This window comes from Zymoseptoria tritici, chromosome 9, assembly GCF_000219625.1.
Source record: "Zymoseptoria tritici IPO323 chromosome 9, whole genome shotgun sequence".
NCBI lineage: Eukaryota > Fungi > Ascomycota > Dothideomycetes > Mycosphaerellales > Mycosphaerellaceae > Zymoseptoria > Zymoseptoria tritici.
Genome location: NC_018210.1, coordinates 709,160 through 727,479, shown reverse-complemented (window position 1 = coordinate 727,479; position 18,320 = coordinate 709,160). Strand labels below are relative to the sequence as shown.

At 54.4% G+C, this 18,320-nt stretch overlaps 9 protein-coding genes across 9 annotated transcripts; 4 read left to right on the top strand and 5 right to left on the bottom strand.

The window, feature by feature from the left end:
• Positions 1-146: 146 nt before the first annotated feature.
• Positions 147-2,420, bottom strand: MYCGRDRAFT_75420 (uncharacterized protein; the record flags this gene model as incomplete). The annotated part of the gene is made up of 1 exon (XM_003849304.1): positions 147-2,420. The coding sequence occupies one exon, from the start codon at positions 2,418-2,420 to the stop codon at positions 147-149; it is 2,274 nt and encodes a 757-aa protein (XP_003849352.1).
• A 222-nt stretch (positions 2,421-2,642) lies between these two features.
• On the top strand, positions 2,643-4,022 carry MYCGRDRAFT_75418 (uncharacterized protein; the record flags this gene model as incomplete). The annotated part of the gene is made up of 1 exon (XM_003849717.1): positions 2,643-4,022. One exon carries the CDS (start codon positions 2,746-2,748, stop codon positions 3,820-3,822), a length of 1,077 nt encoding a protein of 358 aa, XP_003849765.1.
• A 424-nt stretch (positions 4,023-4,446) lies between these two features.
• Positions 4,447-6,562, bottom strand: MYCGRDRAFT_95643 (uncharacterized protein; the record flags this gene model as incomplete). Its single annotated transcript, XM_003849303.1, has 4 exons — positions 4,447-5,213; positions 5,452-5,626; positions 5,841-6,075; positions 6,138-6,562. The coding sequence occupies 4 exons, from the start codon at positions 6,560-6,562 to the stop codon at positions 4,447-4,449; spliced, it is 1,602 nt and encodes a 533-aa protein (XP_003849351.1).
• A 579-nt stretch (positions 6,563-7,141) lies between these two features.
• Positions 7,142-7,930, bottom strand: MYCGRDRAFT_95642 (uncharacterized protein; the record flags this gene model as incomplete). Its single annotated transcript, XM_003849302.1, has 1 exon — positions 7,142-7,930. The coding sequence occupies one exon, from the start codon at positions 7,928-7,930 to the stop codon at positions 7,142-7,144; it is 789 nt and encodes a 262-aa protein (XP_003849350.1).
• An 802-nt stretch (positions 7,931-8,732) lies between these two features.
• On the top strand, positions 8,733-9,120 carry MYCGRDRAFT_105691 (uncharacterized protein; the record flags this gene model as incomplete). Its single annotated transcript, XM_003849718.1, has 1 exon — positions 8,733-9,120. One exon carries the CDS (start codon positions 8,739-8,741, stop codon positions 9,102-9,104), a length of 366 nt encoding a protein of 121 aa, XP_003849766.1.
• Positions 9,121-10,052: 932 nt separating this feature from the next.
• MYCGRDRAFT_87443 (uncharacterized protein) lies at positions 10,053-10,713 on the top strand (the record flags this gene model as incomplete). Its single annotated transcript, XM_003849719.1, has 2 exons — positions 10,053-10,436; positions 10,537-10,713. 2 exons carry the CDS (start codon positions 10,053-10,055, stop codon positions 10,711-10,713), a joined length of 561 nt encoding a protein of 186 aa, XP_003849767.1.
• Positions 10,714-11,161: 448 nt separating this feature from the next.
• Positions 11,162-12,733, bottom strand: MYCGRDRAFT_95640 (uncharacterized protein; the record flags this gene model as incomplete). The annotated part of the gene is made up of 4 exons (XM_003849301.1): positions 11,162-11,506; positions 11,823-12,091; positions 12,264-12,339; positions 12,635-12,733. 4 exons carry the CDS (start codon positions 12,731-12,733, stop codon positions 11,162-11,164), a joined length of 789 nt encoding a protein of 262 aa, XP_003849349.1.
• A 556-nt stretch (positions 12,734-13,289) lies between these two features.
• Positions 13,290-14,756, top strand: MYCGRDRAFT_47119 (uncharacterized protein; the record flags this gene model as incomplete). Its single annotated transcript, XM_003849720.1, has 2 exons — positions 13,290-13,998; positions 14,053-14,756. The coding sequence occupies 2 exons, from the start codon at positions 13,290-13,292 to the stop codon at positions 14,754-14,756; spliced, it is 1,413 nt and encodes a 470-aa protein (XP_003849768.1).
• Positions 14,757-15,028: 272 nt separating this feature from the next.
• Positions 15,029-18,166, bottom strand: MYCGRDRAFT_47930 (uncharacterized protein; the record flags this gene model as incomplete). The annotated part of the gene is made up of 2 exons (XM_003849300.1): positions 15,029-15,524; positions 15,573-18,166. 2 exons carry the CDS (start codon positions 18,164-18,166, stop codon positions 15,029-15,031), a joined length of 3,090 nt encoding a protein of 1,029 aa, XP_003849348.1.
• Positions 18,167-18,320: the final 154 nt, after the last annotated feature.

The following is an 18,320-nucleotide window of genomic DNA, read 5'->3' as shown; positions in this document are numbered from 1 at the left end:
ATTAAGAAGGTAGATGGCTAGGCTTCGCAGATATGAGATTTATGACCATGAGACTTTTGCAGAAGGATGTCCCTCTCATGCTCACACTGTCATATTGCCTTCCACACCTCGAAGATATGCTGCATACCATTCCTCACACCAACAGTCTATCCCAAGTTAAACTCCGAAGCACCACCCATGCCCTTCGCCATAGCCACCATCTTCCTCCTCGCCTCCGCCGCATCCACCTCTCCACCATCATCGTCATCTCCTCCCTTCGACCTCTTGTCCCCAGAAGAAGACTTCCCAGCACTCGCCTTCCTCGCCGCTTTCGTCTTCTTGCCCTCCTCCTTCCCCGGCCTCAACCCCGGCACACGAATACTCCCCGGCCGATCCCTCAACGCAAACGCCTTAGCAAGATGTCCCAAATGCAATTCCTGCATATTAAAAATCGCCCTCTCACTCGCAACATGCGTCGCATAAGCCCTAATATGACTCTGATACGCTCGCCGTGCTTGTTCGAGATGTTTCGGGTGTTCCAACGCCCAGCGCTCAATATCGAGTTGGAAGTCTGTGGCTTTGGTTTCCCAGTCGCGGGAGTTGACCACGCCGGAGGAGGCGGCGAAGCCTTTTTTGAGGAGTTCGGAGGCGTCGTGGCGGGTGAGGTTTCGGGGGCGGGATTCTTTGAGGATGTCGATGTAGCCTTCCTCGGCTCCGGGTTGTAGGAATATCATTGCTCGACCCTCGCGTCCTGCGCGGGCTGTGCGACCGATGCGGTGGAGGTGGTCGTCTTTGCTGAAGGGAGGGTCGTATTCGATTACTAGGTCGACGTTGGGGAGATCGAGACCGCGGGCTGCGACGTCGGTGCAGATGAGGATGGCGGGAGAGGTGGTGTCGGAGAAGGCTTTGAGGGTTGAGGTACGGGTGGATTGTTGGAGGGAGCCGTGGAGACGGTAAACTGTCAGAGGATTTGAGGGAGACGAGAGGATGGTGGAGGGCCCGGAGGTGCGGGTTTCGGAGATGGTGTTGCCTTGATGGATGTGGTTTGTGCGGTTGGTTTTGCCAGGCTTGGGAGCGGTGCCGATGTCGGCGAGGGGATCTGCGTCGGTGTCGGTGGTGGAGGAGGAGTCGGGTTTGGCGTTTTTGGCGGGCCGGGTGAGGAGTTCGAAGTGGAAGTCTACGCTGTCGGCGCAGCTGATGAAGACGATGCATTTCATAACGCTGCCTTTGCGTTTGAAGGTCTGTTTGAGGCTGGCGACGAGCGTGACGAGGCGTTGTTTAGCCGGAACCACGGCGTAGCTTTGCTTCAGCTGGGCGGGTGCCGAGAAGTTGTTCTCTTCGACGGTGTCGTCCTGATCGTTCCGGTCGGCAGAATCAACAGAGATCGACACTGGGTCCTTCAATGAGATCGCTCTCAACTGCTCGACAGTCGACTTGATCGTAGCCGAACACAGCACCGTCGTCCTCCTCTCCGGCAGCCCGGGTACGGCCTTCTCCTGCACTTTCCTCGACCTCAAATTCAACGTACTGATAATCTTCTGAATGTCCTGCTCGAAGCCCAACTCCATCAGCCGATCACCTTCATCCAGCACCAACCACCTCACATTGCTCAAATCCAGAACTTCCGTGTTGTTCATATGATCAGCCAATCGTCCAGGTGTAGCCACTAGTATATTCAACCCTTTCCTCAGCCTCGCCTTCTCACGCTGTTTCTGCTCCCCTCCGATCACCGTACCCGCCACGATCCAATGACAGCACGACAGTACACCCTCCAACACCGTGCTGATCTGCTTACTCAACTCTCTCGTCGGCGCCAGAATCAGTGCGAAAAGTCCCGAGTGTCGACTGAAGTTCTCTCCCGAGTCCTTCATTTGTTTCGAAATGGTCATGATCCTCTCTACGATGGGTAGGAGGTATGCTAGAGTCTTTCCGGAACCGGTTTGTGCTTGGATGAAGGCATCGGTGTCATGGTCTACGAGCTGCTTTATGGCTTTGCGTTGAATGGCTGTTGGAGCTTTGATTTCGAGTTTCTTGAGGAGATGGGCTACGAGAGAACCTGACAGGCCGAGGGATGTGAACTTTGCGAGCTCATCGTTGAGAGGTGCGTTCGAGGCTTCGACCGGCTCATCGTCTTCTGCTGGTGGTGCTGGCTCTTTTGGTATGCTGGAGGTAGGATTGAATGTGAACAATGATGATACGAAGTCTCCTGGTAACGTCTTTGTCGGTGCAGTGTTGTCGGTCTTTGGTCGTTTGCTTGGCCTTTCCTGTGGTTCATCATCGTTCTCTGGATTTCTCGCCTTAGCAGCTTTGTTCCTCCCATATTCTGCGGATTTCCTTGCGGTCAATCTATCTTTCCAGCTTCCGCCTCGAAACGTCGGCTTCGGTGTAGTAAAGTCTCCGGATGGAAGCTCAAAATTGAGCATCATCCCATCGTCGGCCATGTTGGAGGATTTGATTTTTGTCGTCCTGGATGATGTTCTCGCAGTGGCGCATGTCTGAAGTTTTCGAGGCGAGAAGTCGGTGAGTAAGCTTTTGGTCCGCCGTAGTTCTAGCTGAAGCCATTGACAATATCGTCCGCCGTACCACAACTCTACTTCCAATGCTCAGAGCTCCAGCGTAACATCACTCACATGCACAAGGCTCCCATTGCAGGTTGAGTCGACTCTCTTGACTCACGATGGAGGACTACTGGAGTTTCTACGCTGCGTAAATATCGGATTCCACGTCCGTACCATACTTCCGCCAAGGAGAACGACTGAATTGAGCATGTTCGGCAGCACACTCCGGCGACAATGGCGGTTCCTCCAAGCTACAAGCAAAAGAACAGCATGGCGAAACTTCCATGTCTTCCGCGATGTCGCTCCTCTGAGGAAACATCGGCGTGAGCTCCTTTTAGACGGCCAGTCCGTCGGTCTCGTGCCAACGATGGGAGCCCTCCACAAGGGACACCTCTCCCTCGTCCGACAAGCAGCCTCTGAGAACACCAAGGTCTTCGTCTCAATCTATGTCAATCCCACTCAGTTCGGCGTGAATGAAGATCTCGGCAGCTACCCCAAAACGTGGGACGCCGACCTCGAACAACTCCAAACCCTCGACCACCAGCTCGCAAGCGAAGGTCTTGGCCGCGTGGAAGCCATCTTCGCACCCACGAGCAAGACCATGTATCCGACGCTACCACCCGACTCCACGCTCCCAGGCGTCGGCTCATTCGTAACGATCACGCCCCTCGCCAACCTCCTCGAGGGCAGGAGCCGTCCAGTCTTCTTCCGCGGCGTAGCAACGGTATGTATGAAACTCTTCAACATCGTCGAAGCGGATCGCGTATACTTCGGGCAGAAAGACGTGCAGCAGACGGTGGTGATCAAGAGGATGGTCAAGGATTTACACATCAACACTGAGGTGCGGATCATACCGACGGAGAGGGAGGAGGATGGTTTGGCGATGAGTAGTCGGAATGTGTACTTGGGAAAGAGGAGGAGAACGGTGGGGATCGTGTTGTCGCAGGCGTTAAGGGCTGCGGAGGCGGCGTATCTGACGGGCAAGAGGAAGAGGGATCAGATTCTGGCCATGGCGTGGGATGTTACGAATCGGGTGGATATGGAGCAGGATGGGCTCGGCGAGGAGGAGAGGGTGCGGTTTGAGGTGGACTACATTTCGCTTGCAGACCCGGATACGCTGGAGGAGATCGAGGTGGTGGATGGGGCAAAGGGTGCGGTTTTGAGTGGTGCGATTAAGATGTTGCCTTTGGAGAAGACTGCACCTGGTGAAGAGCTGGGACTTGGGGATGATAAAGTCGCCGTCAGGTTGATTGACAATATTCCACTGTCGCCTCAGGCTACTTGAAGACAGACTCTGGAGGCTGCCCCTCGCGGGCTCAGACACAATCCCGGCCGACAGGATGGTATTTCTTGCCAGAATGTCAGGTCTATATGGCAGAGCATCCACTTGACAGCTCTGCGAGATCACGCGAGATTTCTGAGCTCGGGTTTGATGGATCCGAACAGAATTCCGACCGGCAGGACAGACTTCGATGCCATACTTCGTCGCTTGGCTGGCGGAGCAACCATCTGACACCTCTGCGTGACCAGGAATCTGGGACGCCGCGCTTCTTAGGTTCGAACGCAGTTTTGACCAACAGTGCGGAGCTCTTTGCCATGCTCCCTCGTCTAATAGGTGAAGCGTCACATTGACAAATCTCCAAAGTCAAGGGCGCACTTCGTGAACTTGAACGTAATCTCGAGTGACAGGGCGGAGCGCCTTGCCATGCCGCAGAGACTTGCTAGCGGAGAACAGACATTAGATGCCTGCCTCCCTCGCTCACGAAGCCGCATCTCACACATCTTACTCGAACCTTTCTTGGAACATTGAAAATGGGGAGACTTTGAAGCTACGCTCGCTCGCTCGGATACAACGTCAACCGACAGCACGAATGTCGTTGCCATGCTCTCTTGTAGGGCGGTCCAGGATCTACTCGAGACCTTCGTCTGCTCCGTTCGTGAGGCAACTCAACACATCCTGGTTGCCACGGACTGCACTGAAGAGAAAGCGCGAATCTGGAGGTGATACGACCACAGTCAGGCTGATTGATACGCTATCGCGTCGTGGATATTGATGAACCATGAGCTCTTTTCGCGACCGCGCTTCGCTCGCTGAAACATACTTTGAACCCACGGGATGGACCTCTTTGCCACGCCGCGTTTCTCCGCAGATGCTCCGGATGAGCAAGAGTCGGGTCAGGTTGCGGACGAAGGCGACGCCAGAGATACCACCGATTCCGCAGAATGCTGGATTGCTAGTAGCGCCGTTCATGATGGTAATTGCTGGGAGTTTGCCCGCCGCGTTCGCAGAGAGATTGGTATTGCCATCGGCAGGGCGAGGAGGGTTGTTGCCACCGCCTAGACGAGGAGGGTTGTTGGCAGAGGATCTCATCGCGGACCACGCCTTGTACCAGCCGGGCTGCTTCCCACACTTCTGCTTTGCCAAAACCATCTCGACCAGTTTAGCGTCCTGTGCTGGCTTGTACTTCACCATCGCCGTCTCCGTGTTGACATATCCCGGCGCATAGGCCTCCCAAGTCGTAGCGACGTAGTGATACACGCGGGCTATCTCTCTGGACCTTAGGACACGGAAGTTCTCCACTAATGTGAAGGAAGAACCACGCTTGGCCTTGCCGGTGATCTCGTCCTGTCGGATCGTGTGGAATTGAGTGACAACGGCGCGCAGGTCCGGTGCACCTGTTTTTTTGCTAAGCACGGTGCACGCAAACTCATTCAAAAGGTGCCTGCTGTTCTCGTTGGTCAGCCCTCCCACTTCCTTGGTTAGACTGCAGGTCATTTTCACGTTTCGGTCAGTGGTGGCATTGTCGTCAACGACAGCTTTGGGAGAGCCGTTCGAAGTCGGAGAGGACGAGGTTTCCGCGAGATCGATTGAAACTATATCACATGTCTTCCGGAATCCCGAAGGCATTCGGACCTCGAGACCGCGCTTCGCGACCATCCGCGTCGCCATCCGCCTTAGCTCTCCTTTCCATCCTTTGCCTCTTCCTCGTCTTCTTCACCTCCCTCTCGCGAGCCTTGATCTCGTCGAGACTCGTAGAGTCGGGAAGGGTCTCAACGTTGCCTCGCGAGCCACCAATCAGCCCCTCGCGCTAATTCTTGTAGTGCAACGAGTTCTCGATCGAAGTCAGCTGCACCTTCATCGCCCTCTGCGCGGCTCGCAACACTTCCACCAGCGGAGGTTTATGCACGTCAACCACAGCACCGAAAGCAGACTTTCATTCTCCTCCGCCTCTACTCGGCGTCGTAGATGTTGGGCGCGACGAATGGCAGCTCGCCGTTCACCGGTCGGGAACGCAGACGAACTGCTCTCTTGCGAGTCTCGAGCACACCCTGGTATACGAGCATGTTTTCGAAGCTTGGACGAACGCCGCTGTATGAGTTCCCGATCCCACGGAAGTCGGTCGAGCTGGAGCGGAGTCTGACTCTCCTCTCGAACTGTGCGCGGATGTCTTGCTCCACGAAGTCGCGCATGATGGTGTTCTTTTGCACGTCGGGGCCAACGTGGATACCTTGGAAAATGAGTCTCGTGCCAACCAATCTGAACTTTCAAAGAGGCGCCAGGCTGCCACGGTGCTGAAGAAGAACTGCTTCGAGGCGTACATTTCTCGAGAGACGGCGGCCTGGATCTGGCGGTTACCGATCTGGCGGGGGATTCCCAGGCCCTTTGGCAGTGTCATCTTGTCGGTACCCGACACCGCACCAAGACCCAAAAACGCAAAAGCAGTCTTGCCGTCATGGCCGATCTTGGACACCTTGTCGACCTTGACGTTCGTGAGAAAGATCGTTTTCAGCACCGAACAAGGACGAGTAGGGTTGTCCTGCCGATCACCAAAGACCAGGCACATCTTCTTGAATACTTCCGCAATGTTCGGCTCGCCCGTCTTGTTGAAGAGATTTTCAAAGAACAAGGATGCGAGGGGCCCACGGGTTGAGACCAGTGGACTGTTGTAGACTCTAGGCATCGTGCCATTGGCGGTGTTGAAAGCATTTACAATCTCTGAGGGAATCGGCGCCGCGATTCCCATGGTGTCCTCGAGACCAAATGGACCACTCTTCGTTGAAGACTTTTGAAGCCACCCGAACCTCGAGGCCGCGCTTCATGGGAACAAATTTGACCTATTCTGACAGTATGGAATGCCTGGCCATGCTGCCTCTCAATTTCACGGAGATGCTTTCGAGATCCCAGCCTCCTCTTCTCTTCCGCCGAGACTCTCGCTTCTTTAGTGATGCTCTCGCCTGAGCTCACGTCTTCGACAGCGGCAGCATCGTCGTCAACGACAGTGCTTGGAGAGGGAGCTACATTTGGAGAGGGAGCTACATTTGGAGAGGGAGCTACATTTGGAGAGAACAAAGTCGCTGTAAGGGTGATTGACATTGTAATACTAACGCCGCGAGAGCTCGAAGGAGTCGCTCTCCGTAAACTTTTACATCTCCTTTACCGACAGAATCGATGGCCGCTCGACCAAATACGCTGCAGTCGGGGAAGTCTTCCGCTGGAATATATACTACTCTCCGCTCCGTTCCGCCTTTTGAAACCCACACCTTGCACACCATCGCCATGCTCAATACAGCCAATACACTCAGTCCGCCTCGGCGACACTCTCTTATGCGGCAACAGCCCCGTCCACAGCCCACTTCTCGCCCCGAATAAACGCCCACTTGCCCTCACACGAACCACCCACCACCTCCGGCGACTTCTTCCAGAACGCCGCCTCGATAGCGTCCTCGACGATCTCTTCGAAGCCGGCATCCTTGATCCTGGCGTGAGTAAACACAACCGCAGCCTCGGCCCATCGCTGCGACTGGAGGATGCGGTCCGGGCGGAGAGTCCTGACGATTGCTCTATTGGCAGGCCCGATCAGGCGGAGCCAATCAAGCAGGGTCTTCTCGTGGCAATAGAGAAAGGTCATTTGAGGGTACCACACCTGAGCAGCTTCCAGACGAACGGAGCTGCAAACCTTGAGAATGGCAGGGATGGTGTAGCCATTGCTGAGGTGCGATGGCCGCTGGATGCCTGCTGGTTCGAGATCGGCATGAGTACTTCCTGCGAGTACGTACTTGTAGATGATTTTGCGGACGTCCGGGTGGAGTGCCAGGAAGTCGCACGGATTGTTGACGTTGGAGCCCTTCGATTTGCCGGTGGATCGTTTCTGCTTCGGCGGAGACTTCTGCATTGGGCTCTTCTGCAGCGTACCTTTCTTGAGCTTCCCTTTGCCCTTAGGGCTGGAGTTCTTGGACACTCTAGACGGTCCGATCCTGTATGCAGTGCTGCGCTTGCCCCTTTCTTCGTGATCAAGCTTGGTCTTCATTGGAGAAGCTGGTGCTTGTACGAGAGCAGCAATAGCAAGTGCTTGAGCCATCTTAGCTTGTTGGGCTTTCTTCGCTGCAGACATGGTAGGAAACCGAGCAATGGATAATTCTCTGAGCAGTTGATCGTATTGAGTGGTTCGAAGGAACAACGCAGGAGAAGGAACGGAGCGGAAAGGGTGGAGTTCGATGAAGTTCGGCGATCGGGGTCCAGCGATTGGTCGATGGTGAAGTCAAGGACGAGAAGGAACTTCGGCAGGAGTCGAGAGACGCAGGTCACCAACGTAAGTCGTCGTTGATGAAGCTCAACACTGGAGATCGATTAAGCCTGGTGACGGAGGTCGACGGTGAGAGCCGTTGATGAAGCTTGACAAAGGAGGCCGACGAAGAAGGTGGAAGTGGAACTCGAATGTCGAAAGTTCGATGGAGAAAGCTGATGGTTGATGTCGACAATGAAGGTAGAAGAAGAGGAAGATGCGGTTGATGAGGTTGTGGGAGAGGCAGAGAAGTGGTCGCTGCCTGGCCGCGACAGAGCGGGCCCGCTAACTCCCGCTTAGCGCACGTGTGCCCACTTCACAGCATGTGCGGCTGTATTCACTCTCATCCAGTGACACGAATCGAGGCTCCGAGTGAATGAGCCCCACAATGCCACATGCCAGCACATGCCAGCGCGTGACCACGAGTCTGCACCGAATGGGATACGACCGCCAGCTGGACTTCCCTCCGGAGCTGGAAATCGATTCTGTCGCCGACGCCGACGGAATTGAAGTGCCGAAGGACGGTGCAGCAACCAGCGACTCCACCTAAGGGAGTGCAGTCTCATTATACTGGACATTGTATGCTTGTTTCTGATTATACGGCGGCTCGGAGTGAATCGCGAGCGCATGATAGCGCATGTCTTCCCGTCGAGTCCGGCGCATGCAATCGAGTCTGGCACCTGATGTCGAGTCTGGAGCATGTCGTGTCAGCAGGCACCTGTCTAAAAGGCCGCTTAACCCTCTGATGCCAGGAACGATTTCAAGGACTGGGCACTTGGAGGAGCAGTGGACATCATGCTGCCCTGGGCTTGGTATTGTTCGTTCCTTCGATAGGCAATCTGCAGACGTGCGAGACGCCCATGATGGCAGTGGAGGTGCTACTTCAGCTGAGCAGGCGGCCATGAAGAAAATCCGCCAAACGCTTGATGGCTTGCTTCAGATAAAGGCTACTTGTGCATCAGTCCGCACACGACAAACGCAGAAGATGTGGGGAGAAGTCTGACAATCAAATGCTCTTGGATGACAAGATTGCTTCGCGAGTCGCTTGTGACGCACTTGCGTCAACCTACAAGCACGCTCGCGATATGTCATTACATATCGTTGGCAGTCGGCAGTCGAGGTCAAGGTCAGGTTGCGGGTCTGGAAGTGTGCTGGAGGGTGCCGTTTCGCGGACTCCTAGGCCGAATTGATGACTTCCTTGACAAGCGCCGCTCCAATGGCCGGCATGCTGCTCCGAACAAGGTACCGGTCACAAGGTCTGGACGATGATGGAGGCGGCCAGGCTCGAGCGGCCATATATTGCACAGACTTGACCATCAAGGTGATGTTTGACAACGCGCTTGTGGAGCATTGATATGAGCTTAAGTCGACTTCATTCATTCGCATCGACAGCGTAAAGACTACGAACTGAGACTGATCATTGATTTCGATCGATATCAAGACAGCGGCAAGCGTCCAGTGCAACGTGATCAGGCCCACTGGGATTCACGACCCTATTCAAGGACGATTGCGGCGAGGTATCGTGGGAGCTCGTTGCGACTCAGTCGGAGCACGGCCACAAGACTTGTGCACCAGCGTTTTGTCCAAGAACCGGGCGTTCCGTGGCTGCTTATGCACACTTGACCCACTGGTCCAAGAAGTAGCTCAGGTACAGCTCAAAAGTCGGTGCAGACGTACCGCGGGATAGAGCAAACTGTCCCACAGGATTCTGAACGAGGGGAAATGGTTACTCCATTGGGTTCGCAAATCATTTTCGCATCCCAGGACAATCCTTCCACTTCTTGAACATTCGCAATTGACCCCGCTTAAGATGCATCCGCATTGACTCCGCTTGACAACATCCTGGTCGACACAGCTTTGCGCCTAGATAAAGCTCGAAGTGCCCGCAGGTACTTTGGAGCTCACCCATCCATCCACAGTCTCTCCAACACACCTGCAAATATCCGCCAACATGCCCAATATCCACCCAATCCTCGACAATGGCTTCCAAAAGGGCAGCGACAACTTCAACGGCGGCACACTAAAGTGCCACTGCCCCTCTTCGCCAGTGACGGTCTCAATCAAAGGCAACGTCCTCCACAACCACTTCTGCGGCTGCTCGCTCTGCTGGAAACCCACTGGCTCTCTGTTTTCTCTCGTTGGAGTCGTGTCAAAGGACAACGTCTCCGTTACCGCCAACGAGTACAAGCTCAAAATCGTCAACCCGGAGGCAGCGATTCAACGCAACGCTTGCAAGGAATGCGGCGTGCACCTTTTCGGCCGAATCGTTCAAGATCATCCATTCAAGGGTCTGGACTTTATCCACGTTGAGCTCTCGCAGGAGAAGGGATGGCAGGTATGCAGTCAAATATGGAAGGCTTCGAGCACGTCTCAAAATCCTTCCTCCTCCATGAGTCTGTGAAACACCTGCTGACCGCTATACTTCTGTTCTGTAGGAGCCGCAATTCGCCGCTTTCGTCAGCAGTGTCATCGAACAAGGAGCGGAGCCGTCCAAGATGGACGAGATCAGGTCGGCGTTCAAGAAGGCTGGTTTGGAGAGCTATGATTGTCTCAGCCCGGCTTTGATGGATGCCATTGCTACGTTCGTTGCGGCGAAGAAGTCGTCCAAGTGAGTGTATGTCCGATCGATTGGTTGACTAGTTTTGAGTATTGTAAAGCTGACCACTTGCAATGCGAAGGCTCTGATTGTCTCATAAACATCATCACGATCTGTTGAAATGTGCAATGTCTCGATACCATCAGTATTGCACCCGTTTCCGATGTCTCATCACTGTCCTTGCAAGTTTCGAAACCCGACCTCGCTCATTCCCTTCCTTTGCGCATCTCCGCGAACGTCTTCAACATGCGAAGACACTGCAGCTTAGTGAACTCGATCATACACACATCGCTCGAGTAGTCCATGTAATTGTGGATTGGATCCAAACCCTCCTGCATCGGGCAAGAATCCGTCCGGTTCGCGATGGGGCACCCGGTAGTCGGAGTGAGCTGCGCCGGAGTATCTGCAACAAAGTCGCCCTCACCAGTACAGTTGTTGCCATCGAAAGTATGAAACAGACCAAGTCAGTGTCCAGTCTCGTGCACAGCAGTCTTCCCAAGATCAAAATCCGTTGTCTCAGCTCCCGGAAGCGTCCCAGCAAGATTTGAGCAGCCATCTCGCCTGCGCGCGAGGTCGGTGATGTTCTGTTGAGGGTATGTGCAGGATCCGAGGTTGCCGCCGGGGATGTCACTGAGGAAGTAGAGGTTGAGATCCTCGTAGCTGCCCTTGCGAAGTGCGGTCTTGTATTCGAGTACAAGGTTGTCAGGAAGGCGGAAACGGTGAAGTGAGCTCGTCGCCGACGAAAGCCGAGTAGAGAAGTCGTCGATATTTATGAACGGCTCTTTCAACTCGACACCATGATTTGCGTCCTGCAGAAGTACGTTCCGGGTAGGTGACCTTTCATAGTATGAGATCCGCAGTGTTTCAGTCTGCCTGCAGTCTTAGTCCGAATCAGGAAGGAGCTGGATTTCTGCCACCGACCGTCGATTTACAAAACATTTTGGCGACAGATGGATCTTGGCGGCCGCTTCATATACACAACTCCTCATGTGATCGGAGGGTTGGCGTCGCTGGGCGCTTTCCGGATGGTCAGACAGTTTCGTGGTTCGGTGCAATGAAGACGTTGTTACGGTACCTGATCTCAGTCGTCCTCTTTGACCACAATGATGCCACTGACGAGCTTACTCGATCAAGACTTCTCCACTTCCACTTCAGCATTCCCATAGCGATCCTCCCATTCTCTCTCCACCGTTCCGTAGACCAAATCATCCCCCCCTCGCCGTCGTACCGCATCTCTCCCCGCAGTCTTCCCTCCAACTTGAAGCCTAACTTTTCGTACAGCTTGGTCCCACCGACATTGTAATCGCAGACCATCAGGCCCACTTTCCTCAATTTACCCCACCGAAACGCCCAGTTCAAAAGCCATTGTATTGACTCAGTCCCATATTCTTTCCCTGGAATCCCGCAGGATGCTAATGCCCAAGTCCCGGCGTCCAGATTGCCGATTCTCGGGGATAGTACTTGACCCTTCGAGCATTATGGTGCCAACCCGGTGGGGTTCCCGGGACTGGCCTTGGTCCAGATCATAGCCACGAGCATGCATCCAGCATGGAACGCTTTCCTTACCTCCACGTAGGCCTTCGATTGGGGGGTTTAAGAACGCGGGCGAAAGTCGCAGCTGCGATTCCGGGTCGGTTTGGAGCTGCAACAAGAAGTCATCGTCAGAGTCGTTCACTGTACGATAGGTCAAGCGTGAGGATGTGAAGATGGAGTCAGCCATTGCGAAGGGAGAGGATCAGTTTGATGTCCGCGAGAGGAAGAGAGTCGCGAGCCTCATGCTGACCTCGAATGGCCGCCTTTGACCAAGTCGTCTTTGGCGGAAGTATGTGGCATGGTCAGCTATGCCGTTGCGTTTCGAGAGTATTTGTTTGCGCCTGAGGCATCCATCGCTGAGTCATGCACGAGGTTGACCTCCCGTCATCGTCCATTCTGCTCACCAAGGTCTGCATCTTCTTCACCCAGCTAAGCCGACGCAGTGGACGGTCCTCGAGCCGCTTTGTACCAAATCCGTCACCTGCTGGCGACACGAGGGTCATATCTGACCAGCGTGAGCGTCTGTCCATGCCCAGATGCCGAGCTCCAATGCAATGTGCGAGCAAGGACAACAAGCGGTAAGGCGAAATGGCGCCAGTCTAGAATCGTTTCGGGGCTTCGAACTACACGTGGCGGCTCCCTGTTCGGCTTGCTTCTGGCGCCATGCATACGGACATTGGCACATATTCGCCGAGTTTGCCACGTCCGGCGCCAGGAGAGCTTGGACACGATCAGCGGACTTCGAGAGACCTGCGCAAGAAGTTCATTCCGGCACCGCTGTTCGCAGTCTGACTTCCACATGCTCTCACAGACGAGAGCGGAGCCGGGTCAGTTGTTCAGCTCTCATCTCTGGTGCGGAAGTTCAGACAGAGTGCCGGTAAAAGCACGGCACTGGAAGCTCCATGAGTCAGGGGTGTCGCCGAATCGGATCAGGGATCAACCAAGTACAAGCTATTCCAAGAGTCCTCACATTTCTCATCATAATAACCATGTCGTTTCTTTGCCAACATCGAAGCGCCAAGAAAGAATTGTGAGTTCATTCTTCACGACACAGCTGTGATGAAGTACCTACTCTTCTCGGCACTGCAGTGCCTGCTTCTGCCGGCCGCTCTCGCTCAATGCTCGGATCAGGGCGAGACTTTTCAGCGTGATGTGGTGATTCTCGGTGGTGGTTCCAGTGGATTGTATTCAGCTGTTCGCCTACAACAGATGGGGAAAAGCGTGGCGGTCGTGGAGAAACAGGGTCGACCCGGTGGCAACACCAACACATACAAAGACGAAGCTACCGGAAAGACTTTCGACTACGGCGTTAAGGTTCTTGTCAACACGTCTTTGGTCTACAACTTCTTCACCAGTCTGGAAATTCCTCTGGCTCCACTCGGTGCCGTGTCACCTGCGACAAAGACCGTTGCGGCGGACTTTGCACATGGAGAGCTCGGTCCTCAGTGGCCAGTCGTGAATGCGAACGACTCTCTCGCTGCTCTCGAAAGGTACAAGGTCCAGCTGGCGAAATACTCCCCGGAGTTCTTTCGTGGCTACCATCTTCCTGACCCAGTACCGGAAGACTTGTTGATACCGTGGGGCGAATTCCTGGCGAAGTACGACCTTGGACCACTGGCGTATGATGGTTTTGGCCAGTTTCAAGGGATGGGCAATATCCTCGCCCAGCCAACTCTATATATGATGAAGCTTTTCAATCCAATGCAGGTGGAGGCGCGGGAAAAGAAGACTAAAGTCTCAGAGGCGAACGGCAACACGCAGGCACTTTGTGAGAATTACACCCTGATACTTACACGCAAAGCAGATCTAACACAATTTGTAGGGGATTCCGCCCAGCGATACCTAGGCGAGGAGTCTTTGATTCTCAACTCGAAGGTGACCAGTATCAAACGTCACAACGACGGCGTCGAGGTCGTGGTCTCAACGCCCACAGGCACCAAGACTATTCACGCCTCCATACTCATAATCACTGTTCAACCGAAACTCGACTTGCTGAGTCCATTTCTCGACCTCACAGATGAAGAGAACCAGCTCTTCGGCCAGTTCAACAACAGCTACTACTCCAACGCCGTGATCGCCAACACCGGACTTCCCGAAAACACAACCATTATCAACTACGACCAGCACGCCACTTACGGATTGCCTCCACTGCCGGGTATCTACAGCGTGGATTACCAGCCAATTCAAGGCCTCCGCAGTGTACAGCATTCCAGTCCGAGCCCAGTAACCGACGAAGAGATCAAAGCTGATATTCTTGACTCCGTGGGTCGGGTCCGGAAAGCGCTCAGTCTGCCAAATCCGGAGGAAGAGACGGAGATCATCTGCTTCAACAACCATTCGCCTTCTGGATTGGCCGTGTCAGTGGATGCGATCAAGGCTGGGTTCTTCAAACGATATGTTGCACTTCAGGGTCAGACGAGGACGTTCTGGACTGGTCAGGCGTGGACGTCGGGTAGTTCAAGCACAATCTGGGACTTCACAGAGGTGGAGGTTCTGCCTGCTGTAATTTCTGCGCTGGGCGGTTGAGCAGTTGAGGACATGGCTCAGAGAAGGCAGTGCGGTGGGACCAAGCTCGACACTGGTCATGCGTTTTGTCACGCATGGCGAAACATTGTAGCAGCAATTGTTTCCTCCGTAGCCAAGCTACAATTGTCCACAACTTCAAACGAAGGCGATCTATTTCATTCAGGCTTTGGGGTATCTCATTATGTCCTTGCCAGTATCGCCGCCCAATTTCCAATTTTCCTGATGATGTAGGCAGTGGTTGGGCCCTCTGATTTCTGCCAATGTCTCGCCAATCACTCGCTCATAGTTCGCAGCTTCTCTTGCTCGTCTGCGGTCAAGGCATTGAACACATCGGTGAAGCCCGGCTTTTGTGCAGCTTGCTGGAAGAATTGCACCAGGTAGGATTGCGTCTCGTCGTCTCTGCCGCGAGAAGTACCCGGTCCGTCTTCAGCAGCATATGCCATCAACTGCGATTTTGTCATGCCAGAACCCAGGTCGAGGAAGTCTCCGCCATCATCCTCCCAATCGTCGTCTTCGTCGTCATCATCGAGCTCGGCTGCGTTGTTGGCGTCGATGTTGCGTGCATTGCCCGAAGCCGAGAGAAGTTCATCGACCAGAACTTTGATGATCTTGAGCTGAGCTGAGATTATCGTGTACTGCTCCGGATTGTTGCGTGCGCGGGAACGGGTCATGATACGATCTGAGGTCGGCACGATCATGTCTCCTTTGACCTGGACTGCTGTGATGCGAGGGTCGCCGAGTTCGAACAGCTTTGATAGAGCAATCACGCTGCGTCGAGGTTAGTACATGTTCGAGTGAGGTATGCGGTGAACTCACTTCTGCCTGATATCTTCGTAGCCCGCAAAGTTGACGGAGTTCTCAAGCCATTTGCTGATGACCACTTGAAGGCCAGTGCCTTGGTCGAGCTGAACATCAGCAAGGAAGCCAACGACGTCCGAAGCTGAGATGAGCGAGAGCCGGGCAAATACGAGGATCAAACTCTGGATGAATTGCGCTTGAGTCGCGGTAGCAAGACGGGCGGCGACAGCGCGAAGGAGCTGCATGAGGTACGGTCCGAGCTTTTCCGAGCCTGCCTTTTCAACCAGTTCCGCTGCCAGACCGCCGACCTCTGCTGCACCGTGGTCATCAACGGCGGGCGTCAGGAGTCGATCGATAATTATGAGAAGCATTTCAAGACCGCCTTTGCCATCTTGATCGTGGAAGCCAAAGACCTGCTCCGAGTCGTGATGGAGCATGTGCTTGACCGCCGCGGTGGCCGACTTGAGAAGCTCATCGTCTTGAGAAGCCAGGAGGAGTCGATTGAGTCGTGGCATCACAGTCGTCACGAATCCTGCCGGCAAAGGTGATGAGCCATGCTCTGCAAGGACGGCCAAAAGCTCGGCAGCAAGATTTGCCAACGCATTCTCTTCGGTCAGAGATGCAACATCGAATGCGCCCATCAGCGAAGGCAAGACCTTGATAGAGAGCTGGGCGTATGCCTCACTACCTGCTTCCGAGACAGTCTCAGTGATCTGCTCGAACGTTTCGGTCACGAGCATAGAGATTTGAAAATTGGCAGCGCCTCGACTCGCCGTTGTGAAGAGTAGATCGAGACCACCACCTTCTAGACAGCTACGAGTCTCTAGGAGGATGGTGTCTCGCAGAGTCTCGATGATGGTGATCAACAAGTCGTCGCTGTCGACCACGTCGCTGAAATCTTGCGTGCTGAGGAAATCTGACAGCGATGCTACAATGGCAGCTTGACGAGGCACTGTCGCAGCAGACGGAAGCGAGGCCAGATAGAATTGCAGCGCCCGAATGCATGACACTTTCACAATCTCGGATTCGTCGTTGCTGATAGCTTGCAACGAGGCCTCCATAAACGAAGTTGCCACGGACTGCAGCGCATCGCCCGATGTGCGCGTCAAGCTAGCTGCGGCCAGGTAGCCTCTCGCTCTCAGGAAAATGTCCTGCTCTTGCATGGCGTGCTTGAACAAGTCAACATAGCTGTTTGCGGACTCTGGCCCAACGTGCTTCTCCACGTCCTGAAAGTCTCCCAACAGCTGCGTGAGCAGGTAAAGAGCGGCCTCTTTCGCCTTCCAGCCTGCATTCTCGGTGTACAGACTCCGCGTGTACGCAGAAAGGCCGTCGACCGTAGCACTGCTGAGCCATTCGCCAAGCTTGATGATGAGGTCTCCACAAGCTGATCGGGGTGTGTAATTTGCAGTGACGTTGACCTCTTCCGACAGAAAGACGTTGACGTCGAAATCCCACATGCCTTCTTCTTCGGCTGTGATCTGTGCATATGCCACCGCAATCTTCATGACTTCAGTGATCCAGGTCGGGCCGCCATTGGATGCTTGCAATTGCTGCTCGAGTTCTTTCCGGACCGGCGGGGCGCGCAGACATGCCTGCATGAAGTCGAGCTCTTCGAGCACCAAGAAGTCCAAAGTATATGGCAGACCATCGGCGTCTTCCAAGCGACCTTGCATGTCGTCCTCAATGTACATTTGCTGGTATTGGCCTTGTACTTGGAGAAGTTCCTGCCACGTAGCGGAAAACAGCGCAGGGCTTTGAGGTGAGAGGATAGAAGGGAAGAGTGAGCGTACTCGCATCAGGACTTTGACAATTTGAAGCTTCAGCGCGACGTGGCCGCGGTATGACTCAGCAGCAGATGCATCGTCTGCGGTTTGTGTCTGAGCCGGTGATGGTGGCAGAGGCGTCTTCATCGTTTCGAGGAAGAAGGGAAGCCATGTCGACAGAGATTCAACTGCAAACGCCTTGACTTCAATCTTGTGGTCCTCCATCACCATTTCGAGGGTATCGAAGCATGACCTGAAGACTGAGACGCCCAGTGCTCGCAGTGTTGGCTTTCGGTTCCCGTTGACAGCCACATCAAACACAACCTTGACAAGATCCCGAGCAACTTTGAAGAATTGCTCTTCGTTGAAGCAGTCGTCGACCAGCTCGTTCAGGACCTTGAGAGCTCCGTGTAGCTGGGAGTTGGCGCCGGTGGAGACCACGCTGAGTACGCTCGGCAGAAGTTCTGGCCACTCATCCGGAAAGTCTGAGGTAGCAATCTTGCTGACTACCAGACTTGCGGCGCTCTTGATCTTCCTCTCATCCTGTCCGCTCAATGCCAATTCCAGGAGTCTCTGGCGGACCTGAGCTTTCTTCGTCTCGTCGGCGTACAGAGGTCCAGAGAATTCGTCGTACTGAGGAGACCAACACGCCAAGATAAATGTCTTCAGGTACAACAGCGCTGCTTGTCGAACATCGACAGGCACATCCGCATGTGATCCGACCGAGATCAGGCCTAGTGGGAAGTCGACATTCTGATACAGCTGTTTCAGCTGGAATTCGGCATTCTTCCGCGTCGTCTCCTGAGCGGATTGCGTGTCGCTAAGCAAAGTCACTAGCTGCTGCTCCATCTTGGGAAGTGTCTAGCTCCTGACTTTTTGACCTAATGATGCAACATGGAATGCAGAATTGTCCCAGGCGAGACTCCAGTAACGCTCCCACGTCGTCGGGGAGGAGAAGGTCGGAGACTTTTGCGCGGTTCCGGGAGTGTGTGCTCCGGCGGCT